This window comes from Lepidochelys olivacea, assembly GCF_965140295.1.
Source record: "Lepidochelys olivacea isolate rLepOli2 genome assembly, chromosome: 6".
In the NCBI taxonomy this organism is placed as follows: domain Eukaryota; kingdom Metazoa; phylum Chordata; order Testudines; family Cheloniidae; genus Lepidochelys; species Lepidochelys olivacea.
Genome location: NC_140416.1, coordinates 91464947 through 91479485, shown reverse-complemented (window position 1 = coordinate 91479485; position 14539 = coordinate 91464947). Strand labels below are relative to the sequence as shown.

General features: G+C 45.1%; 1 protein-coding gene across 3 annotated transcripts in view; it reads right to left on the bottom strand.

Moving 5' to 3' along the window:
- Positions 1-1103: 1103 nt before the first annotated feature.
- Positions 1104-14539, bottom strand: part of TSHR (thyroid stimulating hormone receptor) — a gene marked incomplete at its 5' end in the record, with an annotated part of 216702 nt that continues 203266 nt past the window's right edge. For all 3 annotated transcript variants that reach the window (XM_084629976.1, XM_084629977.1, XM_084629978.1), the window contains 2 exons: positions 1104-2599; positions 4032-4220. In XM_084629976.1, the coding sequence (XP_084486102.1) occupies positions 1201-2599; positions 4032-4220 (1588 nt within the window). In that variant the 3' untranslated portion in view covers positions 1104-1200. The remainder of the gene's footprint in view (positions 2600-4031; positions 4221-14539) is intronic.

Here is a 14539-nt window from a genome sequence, read left to right as displayed (position 1 = left end):
GGCTTGCAAATAGGCATCAGGGAGTGGCTGTCATGATCACACTGCCCTATCCCATACTGCTGGAGGGCTTTTACTCTGTTTGCTAGCCCATTCTGAAGCCCATGCCACCACGTCTACACTGCTATTATTACTCATTCTGGCTAGATAAAAGCTAACACATATGCCTACCTGTGCTACAGTCACATCTTCACTTTTCAATGTAGACATATCCTAAAGTGCCAAACACTTATACTATACTCAGATGACTAGATAAAAGCCAAGCAATTTGCTTCCCCTAATGTTAATTTTTAGTATCAAAATTTCATTTGAGTTTCTTTCAGCTTCAAAAGCAAGTAACTATCACCATCCGTAAAACTGGGATCTGAACCCATTATTCTGAACAGACAGGTTTCAAAAGAAATATAAAATAAATCTCCCCCTAAACTCACCTAAAAAAGTCAGAATCCCCCCATTTGAGAGAGAGTCGGGAAGTTTTTCCCTACACACAAAGAAAAAAGAAGTTAAAGCCTTACTATCTGCTCTTTAACTTATTTTTAAAAATGGTTTTTACTGTTGTTTGACCTAGTGAGGCAACATGAGCAATGGGAAAGCCAGCTGGATTCTATTCTGCCTCACACATTTTAAACAAAATTGTAAATTAAATTCCAACTGCTGAATTTTTTTTACAAGTGATGATAATAGGAGCAGAAAGAACCCAGTTCATAAAACTGGCAATTAGAAAAACAAATAAATCTTTTGATTTTAAAAAAAAAAGCAAGCAAGCCAGCCTGACTAATCTGACCTAGAACCTGAAAAATTCATTATATAATTTTTATTTTTTTATTAACTCCACTTTAATTATAAATCTAAAAATCCTATTTTATTTGTACAAGTATCCCCTAAATTTATGCTGTCTCCCTTTCCCTTTAGCCAATTAGAGAAGAATGAATGTTTAAAATTTCATATAAATATGTTCACTTTCTGATTTATACTGAGTGTTCATATATGCTTCCAGTATTGTCATCATAACTGGCACCTTCTCTCTTACACTGACAGTAGTATAAGATTGGAGAGTCAAATGAATGGCTCACTCAAAAGAAAAATCACTACAGATGTTCCTCAAAAACAACTAGGAAAAATTGTATCTTATCACTGGATTTTTTTTTTGATCAGTAAATTACCATCTGATTGATTGCACTGCAGTTGTGATGCTTTCAGGTGCTATAACACAGTCAGCATATAGTCTTCCACAACTATTTGCTCTTGCATCGCAATTTCAGGGTGATAGTCATCATGTGGGTCATGGTAGTCCTGACCTGTCCCTCTGCCTTTCTGGCCATAAGAACTACTGCTGTTTTTGGCTGAGACTGTCTGGCCCCGGTAGATTTGAGCCTGATGCTCACATATGCCAAATTTACTGAGCAGGATGAAGACATCCCTTCGGAAAGCCTTGGTGAAAATAGCATAGAGGAAGGGGTTAGCACAAGAATTGAGTGGGTAGAACAGCACTAGCAGGATCTTGGAATTACTGACTGTTATCAAGGGCTTGTTCATAATGGCAGATAAAGCATAGAATGAGATAGGTGCCATGCATAGGAAGTCAGTGAAAATCAACACAGCCATCCTTTTAGCAATTTTGGTGTCTTTGTCTCCGGACTTGTACTCAGGGTTTCGCACAGTTATATAGATTTTTATGTAGCAGGCACAGATGATGATAAAGGCAATGATGTTCAAAATTAAAACAAAGACAATGTAGGCTTGAGCCAACAGTGTTTCGGTATCCATGGGCAGGCAGATACTGACTTTGATGTAGCTGCTGACTCCAACCAGTGGCAAGCAGGCGAGAAGAAAGCATGAGAGCCAACCACCCAGCATGATGACCAAAGCATGCCGAAGGCGAAGCTTCCTGTCCAGGCGCATAGCAAAGGTGATGGCATACCAGCGCTCCAGGGTGATCACAGTCAGTGTGTATACAGAAAGCTCACTGGCAAAGACAGTGAAAAAGCCAGCTGTGTTGCAGCCAGGCCCAGTCTGCCAGTCTATGGCATGGTTGTAGTATTCTGACCTAGTGTAGAGATCCACCGAAGCAATCAGGAGAAGGTACAGTCCCATGCAGAAATCAGCAAAAGCCAGGTTGCACATCAGAAAACGTGGTACAGTCAACTTGTAATGGCTGGTGAGAAGGATGAAGAGGACAAAAATGTTACCCGGGATAGCCAGCAGGTTCACAAACCACACCACAATCCTTAGAAATTTATAGCCCATTATGTCTTCACAGGGATTAAACTCATCAGGCTCTGGAGTGCACACAATGTCTTCACTGCCACCACAGACAGTATAGTCGTAATGGCTGTCAAACCCCTGGATGTTGTCCTCTTGAGGATTCTTGAGCTCTTGGCCAAACCCAACATCTCCATCCCCCTGCTCTTCAAAAAAAACGTAGTAGTGGGAGTTGCCATGAAAATCCCTGAATTTGGAGTTTTCAGCATACACTGTGTCAGTACGGTCTGCATCCTCTTCTGCATAGTCTTGGTAAAAAGGGCCATTGAAGGTACTGATGGATCTTTTCTTACGAAAGCTGTGACTGCTGGTCTGGTTACACATCATGTATTCCAGAATTCTGAAAGAGCACAGGTGTGAAATCATCACTGGAATTTGCAGTTCCGTTTTGTATACAACAGGTATGATAAGGGAAACACTTTCATTTGAGTTTCTTTCAGCTTCAAAAGCAAGTAACTATCTGGCTGCCCCGTGTCATGATGATGGAGGAGAGCCCAGGCCAAATCTGAGTGGTGCTGCAATCTTACATGCCAGGTCAGAATAACCAGCGAGGGGAGCCAGGCTAAGCCCTGCAGGACAGGAGTCACTGAGATTGTCACTGCAGGGTTTTTTCATTTTACATGTTATTTCTAGTTTTATTTTGTGTTATTCTGTAGTTGCGAAAAACATGGGGCTCTAATTATTACATTGCTCCACGATGCAATGCTTCTATGTAGCCCCAAATAGCATTAGCAATGTTCTGACTACAACAACATTCTGCAAATATGTATTGAATTTGCTGACTGCTATCACCCTACACTTCCTTCAGTGTTTCTCATCCCAGCTGTCTCCCTCCCATTCACTGTCTTTCAGACTTTCACCAGATGTACTAGAGCTGCTTTTCTCAAAGGAGAATCTCATTTTGTTTCTTTCTGCCCATGTTTCTAATCTCTGTACATCCCTTTGTGGTAGTTCTCTGCCCTCAAAGATGTTTGAAACTCCTCCATGACCTAACATCATCTGTGAATTCCATTAATATACTATCTATGCCAATGTTTAAATATGATAGGTATCCTATAAATTCTATAAATAGGAATTATTTTCTTTTCATGTATCAGAGATTGGCCTGAGCAAGACCCTTGGCTCTGAACTTTGGAGAAGTTTGCATTTAAATCTAAACTTGAATTCTGAAATGACAGTCTCTCTCAAATTACATTAAAGTTTAAATTTTACTTATAGGAACATAGGTTTGCCAGACTGGATCAGATCTGCAGTCCATCTACTTCAGTACCCTGTCTCCAACTGTGGCCAGCACCTGTTCCTTCAGAAGAACAGGCAAGCAACCGTGCAGAAGACAATTATGGAATAACCTGGCCACAAAGAAAATGTCCTCCTCACCTTTTTGGTTAGAGTTAGAGTTAGTTAGAGGCTGACTGAAGCACAAGGTTTTATGCCCCTTCCAAGACTTTTGGTTATTTTAAAATCCCTACTATACCAACTCTGGATATTGTTGTTATCTATAAAAACATCTCATCCTGGGTTGAATCCTGCTCATCTCTTGGCCTCAAAAATATCTTGTGGCAATGAGTTCTACAAGCTAACTATGTATTCTGTGAAAAAGTATTTCTTTTTATTAATTTGAAACCTGTCCCTCTGCACTACTATATAATTTTAAAAAATGGCTACAAAACCCATTAACTAGAATTATGACATTATTTATTATATATTAAAATATTAATTAATCCTTCTTTAATTATATGATTTATGATTTAATCGAAGTTGCTAACACTCACCCTTTGGTTTTCTTCCAGTTCTTAAAAGCACAGCAGTGGCTTGGATACGACAGGTCAGCTCGCATTAGATGAAGAAAAGTCTTTACAGGAGGTAGTTTCTTCAGTGTCCATGTATTTTTAGCCATCAGTTCTTTAAGGTTTTCCAGTCCTTTTGTTGGAAGGGCAGCAACGCTGGTCCGGGAGACATCACTGCGTAAAGAAAGAATAAAACCTCAGCAAATGAAATGATTGGAGTGAGACATTTAAGATCTTCAAAGCACTTTAGGAGTTGCACAGAAAGCTGCAGCACAAAAAACAAAACTAAAACACAACCAACAACACATGAGGGAGGTGAGGACAGGAGTTGGCATGCTGCCTGAAATGTGCCAACTGGGTATCACCAAACAGCATTCAGAGGGCATCCAGCATCATGATGCCAGACAACTAGTCTGGCTGCATGAATGCACAATGAAAGTGCAGTGAATGGGATGATTGAATCCAAGCTGGCACAGAGCCCAGGGCATTATTTTTTGTTGTTTATTTTAATTAATGATTGCACAGAGACACTGGGTACAACTTGTTTGAGATGACATAATCTCCCTAATTTATTCTTCGGTTTACAAACCTGAAAAATTGCTACAACTTTGAAAGAGCCTCTTTTTTCATAATTTTAAAACTGGTTTTCTATTTCAAACACATTTTTGCATAGACAGTGTTGTGATTGCCATTGGTGGCCCTCAGCTATGGTCTTCATAAGCCTTGCAGCAGAAGCAGTGCTCCAGCTTGCCTTTCTAATTGAAAATAAAGTCTTTAAAGATTCAATATCTGTGAGAACATGCTCATTTTGGAGAGACAATTGAAATCAGAAGCAGATATGATAGTATCATTTGCTCATCTAATTCACACAGGCCCTGATTTTGCAAAGGCTTTAAGCACACACATTACTTTACACACTTGACTCTATTCATGCACATGAAGTTAAGAGCATACTGAAGTATCTGCAGAATTGATGCCATCATTTGCTGCAGTTGCTGATGAGAGTTAGCTAGGTATAGCTATAATCTGAATTTGAGCAGGACAGGGATCGGGAACTTTTGGCACTCAGCGCATCAGGGAAATCCACTGGTGGGCCGGGACAGTTTGTTTACCTGCAGCGTCCGCAGGTTCGGCCGATCGCCGCTCCCACTGGCCGCTGTTCACCATTCCAGGCCTATGGGGGCTGCGGGATACAGTGTGGGCCGAGAGATTTGCTGGCCACCGCTTGATCTTCTCCCTGCTCCCTTTAGCACATCTGTATACCATTTTTCCATCCTCAAGGTTTTAAAACTGATTACTTTGCTACCTCCTTGGGCAAACGATGAATGACAAAAACCTTTTAAAATAGGCTTTTAAGGCTCATAGTTCAAAACACACAAAAATTCAATAAAAATGTAGATTTAAACACACAAAGTTTCTCCTTCTGCTATTTTCCCTCTAGCTTCTAGTGGTGCTTCTTGAACCATATGCCAATTTAAGAGAAAACACTCTCATAGCTATAGCAATGTTCCTCACAAGCTCAACATGAGCTCATATTAAACCTGTATTATATTAAGAAAGATGGCAAATGTCAAGTGTTGCTATTTCAAGAGTTTTATTAACAAAGAACATGATTCTAATCATGTAAATAAAAGTGTATTTTCTGTGCACTGTGTTCCCTAATTGACAGGTAAAGAACTAATAATGAGCTTTTGGAAAAGACATGTAGTGCAAAGCAACATTGCAAAATGCATCTCTTTCCCCTTCGCCAAAAACCTGTGCCCTGAGCCCTCACAAAAGATTTGTGCAGATGTCATCACTGGGAGAAGAGTGAATGGATAAGCAAGACAATGCAACCCCATTCCCATCTGGCAATACCCCACACAAGTGGCTCTCCATTGGGAAGAATGACCTTTTCTGTTTCTCCTTTTCGGATAAACAGTGGTGTTACTTTTAGCAGTTATCAGTAAAAGAACCACGCTCTTGGGATGTGCCTGCTCACTTGTTGTATCAACCAGGAAAGGTACTAACAAGCTTCAACAGGACTTTATTTTCAAAGTGGAAACCTCTTTACTAAGCTGCTGCTGCACCCTCTGTAGCTTTCTCCTAGCCTCTCAACTCCTCCCCACTCCTTCCTGTTTCCTGTCTTTTCAGACTCCCAACAGCCAGTGCTCCCAATTCTAATAATTACAAGCAACATCTAAACACCACATTCCCTTCTCTCTGAAGAAACTCTCCCAATTAAAATAAACATTGTTGAACAAACATGAAACAAGACACTATACTGTTGGCAGAAATATTACACTGAAAATACTGTAGATACTAAATAACATAGTCTCTAGTACAGACAGGTGGTCGTCTGGGTCTGACAGGCCATCTCTCAATCCCCAGTTCCAGTGCAATGTCTTGCTGTGTTGGTACTACGGTGAAGTCATCCAATGCAGCCTGGGTGTTGGCATAATCTCCTCTTGGTGCATAGGCAGGTGCAAGATAAGAAGCATTCCATACTTGCCCTTCAGAAAGTCAATAGGTGTAAGGTCCGTTCTTCTCTATGATTTTAAGAGGAGCTGTGAATTTATGGTCCCCTTTGCGTAAAATTCCTGGTTTTCATATTCTAATGAAGAAACCACACTCAAACTTTGGTTCCTTAACACCCCGCCGCTTGTCTGTGAAAGCCTTAGACTTTGCTGGGTTCTGTTCAACTGCTTTTCTCACCTCATCTCGTTTGGGGCATCAGGTCATGCCTTTAACAATCCAACAATGTTCAGTTTAGTGGTCATCTGTTTCCCATGCAGTAACTCTGCGGGTGATCTTTGCGTTATGGCATGTCGTGTAGCCTGGTATGCTTGCAAGAAATCAGTAGTGAAGGGTATCCACAATCACCTTTCCAGTTTAGCTGTTTGCAAACTCTCTTTCAAACTTCTGTTAAACCATTTGATTTCCCCATTGGCTTGAGGGTAATATAGGGATGACCTTCTGTGTAAAATGTTCCTCTGTGCTAGAAAAGTTTCAAATTCCAGAGAAGTAAATTGACTACCATTATCTGAAACCAGTTCTTTGGAGTTACCTTCCCTGCTAAAAACTGAAGAGAGGAACTTAATTACTGTAGCAGAAGAGATTTGCTATATAAACACTACCTCAGACCATTTACTGAAATAGTCTATTAAAGTGATGACATAACGGCAGTCAATTGGAATAGTATCAAAGGGTCCAACAATGTCAATCACCACTTTTTCCCATGCAGATTCAGGAAGAGGAACAGGCTGTAGTGGAAAGGCACATGCCACTGCTGTCTTATCTGGAATTTGGCAAGTGACACAGGATTTTATGAGTACTTCAGTTTGAGAGTCCATCCCTGGCCACCAATACAGATCCCGTAGTCATTGTTTCATTCAGACAATTCCTTGATGAGTATTGTGTGCCAGGTGTATGAGTTTTGACTGTAATTCTTCTGGCACAAGGAGCCGGTGTGTACCTCGGAGCACACAGCCATCAAACAAAGAAAGTTTATCATGAACTCTAAAATAAGGCAGCAAAACTGGGTCAAGGTTTTTAGGGTGACTGGGCCATCTCTTTTTCAGAGATTCCCATAGTTTTTGTTGAATTGGACATGCTGAACAAGCAGCTTGAAATTCTTCTCTTGTAACTGCAGTGAGAGTGCTTGTAATAAGCGCAACCACTACATCCTCATTCTCCGGTGAACCATCTGGTGAAGGCAAAGGCAGGCAAGAAAGGCAATCAGTGACCACATTTTGGTTTCCAGGCTTATATTCCATTTCATAATTGTCATAAATATAAAGGGAAGGGTAAACCCCTTTGAAATCCCTCCTGGCCAGGGGAAAGCTCCTCTCACCTGTAAAGGGTTAAGAAGCTAAAGGTAACCTCGCTGGCACCTGACCAAAATGACCAATGAGGAGACAAGATACTTTCAAAAGCTGGGAGGAGGGAGAGAAACAAAGGGTTTGTGTGTCTGTCTGTAGTCGTCTTGGCCGGGGACAGAACAGGAATGGAGTCTTAGAACTTTTTGTAAGTAATCTAGCTAGGTATGTGTTAGATTATGATTTCTTTAAATGGCTGAGAAAAGAATTGTGCTGAATAGAATAACTATTTCTGTCTGTGTATCTTTTTTGTAACTTAAGGTTTTGCCTAGAGGGGTTCTCTATGTTTTTTTAATCTAATTACCCTGTAAGATATATACCATCCTGATTTTACAGGGGGGATTTCTTTATTTCTATTTACTTCTATTTTTTATTAAAAGTCTTCTTGTAAAACACTGAATGCTTTTTCATTGTTCTCAGATCCAAGGGTTTGGGTTTGTGGTCACCTATGCAAATTGGTGAGGCTTTTTATCCAACATTTCCCAGGAAAGGGGGGGTGCAAGTGTTGGGAGGATTGTTCATTGTTCTTAAGATCCAAGGGTCTGGGTCTGTGGTCACCTATGCAAATTGGTGAGGCTTTTTACCAAACCTTGTCCAGGAAGTGGGGTGCAAGGTTTTGTGAAGTATTTTGGGGGGAAGGACGCGTCCAAACAGCTCTTCCCCAGTAACCAGTATTAGTTTGGTGGTGGTAGCGGCCATTCCAAGGATAACGGGGGTAATATTTGTTACCTTGGGGAAGTTTTGACCTAAGCTGGTAAAGATAAGCTTAGGAGGTTTTTCATGCAGGTCCCCACATCTGTACCCTAGAGTTCAGAGTGGGGGAGGAACCTTGACAATAATTGAAAAAGAATAGTCTTGCAGACCATCGAGCAATATGGTATCCTGCTCTTCCCAGTGCTTTCGTGGTAAGCAACGTCGTCAAAATGCTGTGGTCTGTGTGCAACTTGAGCATGCGGCCCCACAGATAAGTTCTCCATTTTTCAGTAGCCCAGACACAAGCAAGTGCTTCTTTTTTGATTGTAGAATATTTTCTCTCAGCATTACTTAGTGTCCTTGAAGCATATACAACAGTCCTCTCCGTGTTGTCCTCATGCAGTTGTGTGAGAACAGCCCCAAGTCCATAATCAGAAGCATCAGTAGTTACAATTGTGGGCAATGCAGGACTGAATAGTGCAAGTACTGGACTATGTACAATCACGTCTTTCACCATTTTGAAACTAACTTGTGCATCCGTTGTCCACACTAAGGCTGAACTTCTCCATAGTAATTCCTGTAATGGTTCAATGACAGAAGCATAATTGGTAATGAATTTTGCAAGCCAGGAGGTAAGACCCAAGAAGGAACGTAAGGTTTGCAAATCTGTTGGAGGAGGAGCATTTGAAATTGCCAGGATATGATCTGGATCAGGTTTTAGTCCAGCCTGTGAAATTGTATGCCCCAGAAAAAATGGTTACTCACTTTCTCGTAACTGTTGTTCTTCAAGATGTGTTGTTCATGTCCATTCCAAGCAGGTGTGTGCGCGCCGCGTGCACGCCAGCCGGAAGATTTTTCCCCTAGCAGAGTCTGTAGTGTTGTCCTGGGCGCCCCCTGGGGTGGTGCCTTCATGGCGCCCAATATCGAGCCCTGCTGACTCCCCACCCGCTCAGTTCCTTCTTGCTGACCATTCCGAGAGAGGGGTAGGAGGGTGGGTATTGGAATGGACATGAACAACACATCTCGAAGAACAACAGTTACGAGAAAGTGAGTAACCGTTTTTTCTTCTTCGAGTGATTGTTCATGTCCATTCCAAGCAGGTGATTCACAGAAAAGAGCACAGCTCTCCCAAAAGCCGCATCATCCCTGGACTGTTGTGTAATTGCACAGTGCAACGTAAATGTATGTATTGAGGACCACGTGGCTGCCCTGCAGATTTCCTGAACAGGGACTTGTGCCAGGAATGCCACAGAGGAGGCCTGGGCCCTGGTAGAGTGAGCGGTTATCTGCAGAGTGGGCTTCTTTGCCAGGGTATAGCACTCCCTAATGCAGGACGTTATCCATGACTATATGCATTGACATGATACCAGAAGGCCCTTCATTCTGTCTGCCATGGCTACGAAGAGTTGGACGGATTTCCGGAACGACTTAGTTCTCTCTATGTAGAAGGCTAAGGCCCTACGCACGTCCAGTGAGTGCAGCCTGTGCTCCCTATCAGAGGAGTGTGGCTTGAGTAGAGTCCAGGACCGTGCCTATGAACTCTATCCTCTGCACTGGGGACAGAGTTGATTTCTCCTCGTTCAGGAGGAGATCTAACTCGAGAAAGGTCCTCCTTATTAACTCGACCTGAGCCTCCACCTGGACCATCGAGCAACCCTTGATCAGCCAGTCGTCGAGGTCCGGGAAAACCTGTATTTGGTGCTTGTGCAGGAACGCCACAATGGCTGCCATGCATTTTGTGAATACTCGCAGGGCAGTTGACAGTCCGAGTGGGAGGACTGCAAACTAGTAGTGGCCTGTGTTCACCACAAATCTGAGGTAGCGTCTGTGATGTGGGACTATTGTGATATGAAAATACACATCCTTCAAGTCGAGGGCGGCGTACCAGTCTCCTGGATCCAGTGAGGGGATAATGGAGGTTAGCGAGACCATGCGAAACTTGAGTTTCTTTATGTACTTGTTGAGTTGTTGCAGGTCCAGTATGGGTCTGAGGCCCCCTTTGGCCTTCGGTATTAGGAAGTACCGGGAGTAAAAACCCTTGCCCCTTAGCTCCTGAGGAACCTCCTCCACTGCCCCTACCGAGAGGAGGGACTGCACCTCTTGACACAGAAGTTGCTTGTGAGAGGGGTCCCTGAAGAGGGACGGGGAGGGCGTTGGGGGGGTGGGAGAGTACAGAATTGGATGGAATATCCCCTCTCTACCGTGCGCAGCACCAAGTGGTCTGAAATAATCTGAGACCTGGCACGGTAGAAAGGGGATAGACGGGACGAGAAAGTAAGATGGGAAGGATCCAAAGGCCGAACTGGCAAGCCGTCCTCGACTGTACCCTCAAAAGGGTGGTCTAGAGCCCTGTGGGGCCCTAGGCTGGCCCAAGTTTTGCCCAGAGGGGGGACATTGCCTCCTCCGAGTGCTCCTGTTCCGCCTACATGGAGCGTCCTGTCGGTTCTGGGGTTGATAAGGATGAGAAGCAGGTTGAGGCATAAACGATCTGCGCTGGGTAGCAGGCATGTGAAGCCCCAGCGAACGAAGGGTAGCCCTCGAGTTCTTCAAGCTGTGAAGTCTCTTATCCGTCTTCTTAGAGAAGAGAGCTACACCTTCGAAGGGAAGGTCTTGAATGGTCTGTTGGACGTCGTGGGAAAGACCAGAGACCTGTAGCCAGGAGCCTGTCCTCATAACCACCTCAGTGGCCAAAGTGCGAGAGGCCACATCCGCCATGTCCAGGGCCGCTTGTAAAGAGGCTCAGGAGACCAACTTCTCCTCCTCCACAAGTGCAGAGAACTCCCCCCGAGCTTCCTGGGGCAGAAGCTCTGTAAATTTTGCCATCGATGAACAGGTGTTATGTCCCTAGCGGCTTAGTATGGCCTGTTGATTGGCTATACAAAGCTGTAGACCTGCTGTGGAGTAGACCTTCTGGACAAACAGGTCCAGTTTCTTGGCATCTCTGTTTTTAGAGGTGGAGCCTTGAAACCCCTGACGTTCTCTCTGATTGGCCACGTCGACCACCAAAGAGTCCGGAGGAGGGTGGGTATAAAGGCGTTCATACCCTTTAGAGGGAACAAAGTAGCGGCGCTCAGATTTCTTGGCCATAGGTGCCAGAAAAGCAGGGGTTTGCCACAAGTTCTTAGACATTTCAGTTATTGACTTGATAAATGGCAGTGCAACCCTGGATGGGCCGGAGGGAGCCAGGATGTCTATGACCGGGTCTAAGTCTTCTTCTACCTCCTCTGCCTGAATCCCCAGGCTTTGGGAGGCCCTCTTCAAAAGCTGTTGAAGAACTGGGTGTCCTCCAAAGCTGGGGCCGGTGAAGTCCCCGTGACCGCTTCGTCGGGTGAAGACGAGGAAGAGAGAACCGGAGGTGACGAGTTCACTGCCTTCAGCCCCCCCTCCCTCCCCGGGGTCCCTCAGCACGTGGTACTCAGTCTGAGGAACTGGCGCCGATGAAGAACTCTGCATCGCAGCCGGTGCCTGGACAGGTAAAACCGGTGGGACCGAGACCGTTGAGGTTGGTAGGGACGGAGCTGAGGCTTCCACTGGTGCCGTCAGTTGGGGAGCCTGTGCCGGTGCCAGCTGAGGCATCGGTGCTGAAATCATGTGAGTCGGTGGGGCCACTCTGGTCGAGGGTGGTGCCATCGTCATCGGTGCTGACTGTGGCACAAACAACGCCGAGGACACCGACACCGTTCTGGAGCACGAACCATGGACCTTGCTCTCATGGTACACCCAGGGTGTCCAAAAGGGCATTGAACAGGTGGTTGCCACTGTTATTGCCATGGTGCCGGGTCTGTTTGGCGACTGCGCTGGGACCGGGATCTTCTGCTGCACAGTCTGCTCGAATGAGCCGAGTCTACCTCCGACTCTGAGGTCTCCGAATAAGAAGACCATGGAGGAGCAACGTGGGTCACCAACAAACAACGACTTGACTCCGGGGAGTGGCGCGCTTCCTGCGTCTGTGCGGGCGGTGCCGGAGATGGAGACCGATGAGCCATCATGGTTGGCTTGCCCCTGGAGTGAAACAGGTGCCATGCGGTTGCCGGAGACTTGTCTCTCCTTTGGGGGGAGGCCAGCACCGGGAGGCGCATCAGGTCCATTGCCACCTCGAACGCCTCCAGCGTTGATGGTGGTTGTATGTCCACCAGATGGTCCGGGGACCGGAGAGGGTTCGGACTTGACTGGATCCCGGCCGGGGCAGGAGTCAATGAGACCCTGGGTGGAAGCGAGGTGGACGTGGTCTGTGCCACTTGCGGATGGCATTGGGCCTTTAGGCTTCGGGGGGGTGATCGGCCCCTCACCAGCCTCTTCTTCTTTACCGGCACCGGAGATAGAGAACAGTGCCGAACTGATGCCGACGCCCTATGTCCCGAAGAGTGGTGGTGCCAGTGGGCTTTAGAGTCCTTAGTCTGGCCCGATTCGCGTGCCGTCGGCACCGGAGCACTGTGCACCGAAGAGGACGTGATCGGTGCCGGGTCGTTGGGTCCCGGGTTGGATTGCGGTCTCAGAGCTGCCTCCATGAGCAGGAGTTTCAATCTCTGCTCTCTGTCCCTAAGGGTTCTTGGGCAGAAACCCTTGCAAATGCAGCACTTGTGCTTTTGGTGAGTCTCACCAAGGCACCGCAGGCAGGACGAGTGAGGATCACTCTTGGGCATAAACTTGCCACAGGACACACAGAGTTTAAACCCTGGAGACCCGGGCATACCCCTGGAGGGGAAACTAACTATGTGATAAGTACAGCTATAGAGAAAAACTATTTACACTAAGAACAAAGACACTGCTAAGGTGCTTGCTGCAAGAGCGAGCAAAGTTCCAGTTAGCCGTCACGGGCGGTAAGAAGGAATTAAGGGCATGGGGGGGTCAGCAGGGCTCGATATTGGGCGCCATGAAGGTGCCACCCCAGGAGGTGCCCAGATGCTGCTAGGGGAAAAATCTTCTGGCTGGCGTGCACGCGGCACGCACACACCTGCTTGGAATGGACATGAACAATCACTCGAAGAAGAAAGGAGAGTTCAGTTTGTCTAAATTTGCATTTGGACCTACTGAGCTGGAGGCCTGCTGTGTTGATGCAGTTTAGTACAGACTGCAGGTTATTATCATACTCCTCAGAAGTATTTCCAAACATGATAATATCATCCAGATAGTACTGAACTCCATGTTGATTCTTCAGAATCAATGACATCATTTTTTGAAAGGCACTTGGGGCAGATGTGAGACCGTATGGAACGCATTTAAAATGGAATAGTCCCTCATGTGTAATAAATGCTGTGAGGTCTCTGCTATCTTCATGCAACATAACCTGGTGGTATGCGCTCTGCAAATCAGGAGCAGAAAACATCTTTGCTCCACGGAGTTCTGCAAATACTTTTATGTGAGGAAGAGTATGGCTGCTAATCACAATAGCTCTATTGGATCCCTTAAGTCCACACAAAGGTGAATGCCTCCACCCTTCTTCTGCGTCATTACTATAGGTGAAACCCATTCCGAGGAGTCGATCTCTTCAATAATGTCCTTTTGAACAAGTTTTCTAAGTTCCTCTGAAACAGCTTCCCTGACTGAAAATGGTAAGTGCCATAACTTCTGTCATATAGGCATCACATTATTCCGCATTTTAACTTTATGCAGAAACTCATAAGCACAGCCGAGTTTCTCCTCAACCTGGTGTTGGGTCCCAGCTGAAACTGGTGTGTGTACTGCAAGAATGCTTTGCTGAGGAAGATCACTTCGTCCATTAACTACCCTGAGATTTAAAGCAGCCAATAAATCTCTGCCAAGGATAGGAGTGCCTTTATGGACAATGTAGAACTCTGCAGTTACACAGCAATCACCAAAAGTAACTATTACTGGCAGGCAGCCATGTACAGGAATATAGTTTTTCAAATAGCACACCAAGTGAAGTTTGGGTTCAGTAAGAGGCACATCTTTAAAGTAATGCAGATAGATGGAATCAGGTAG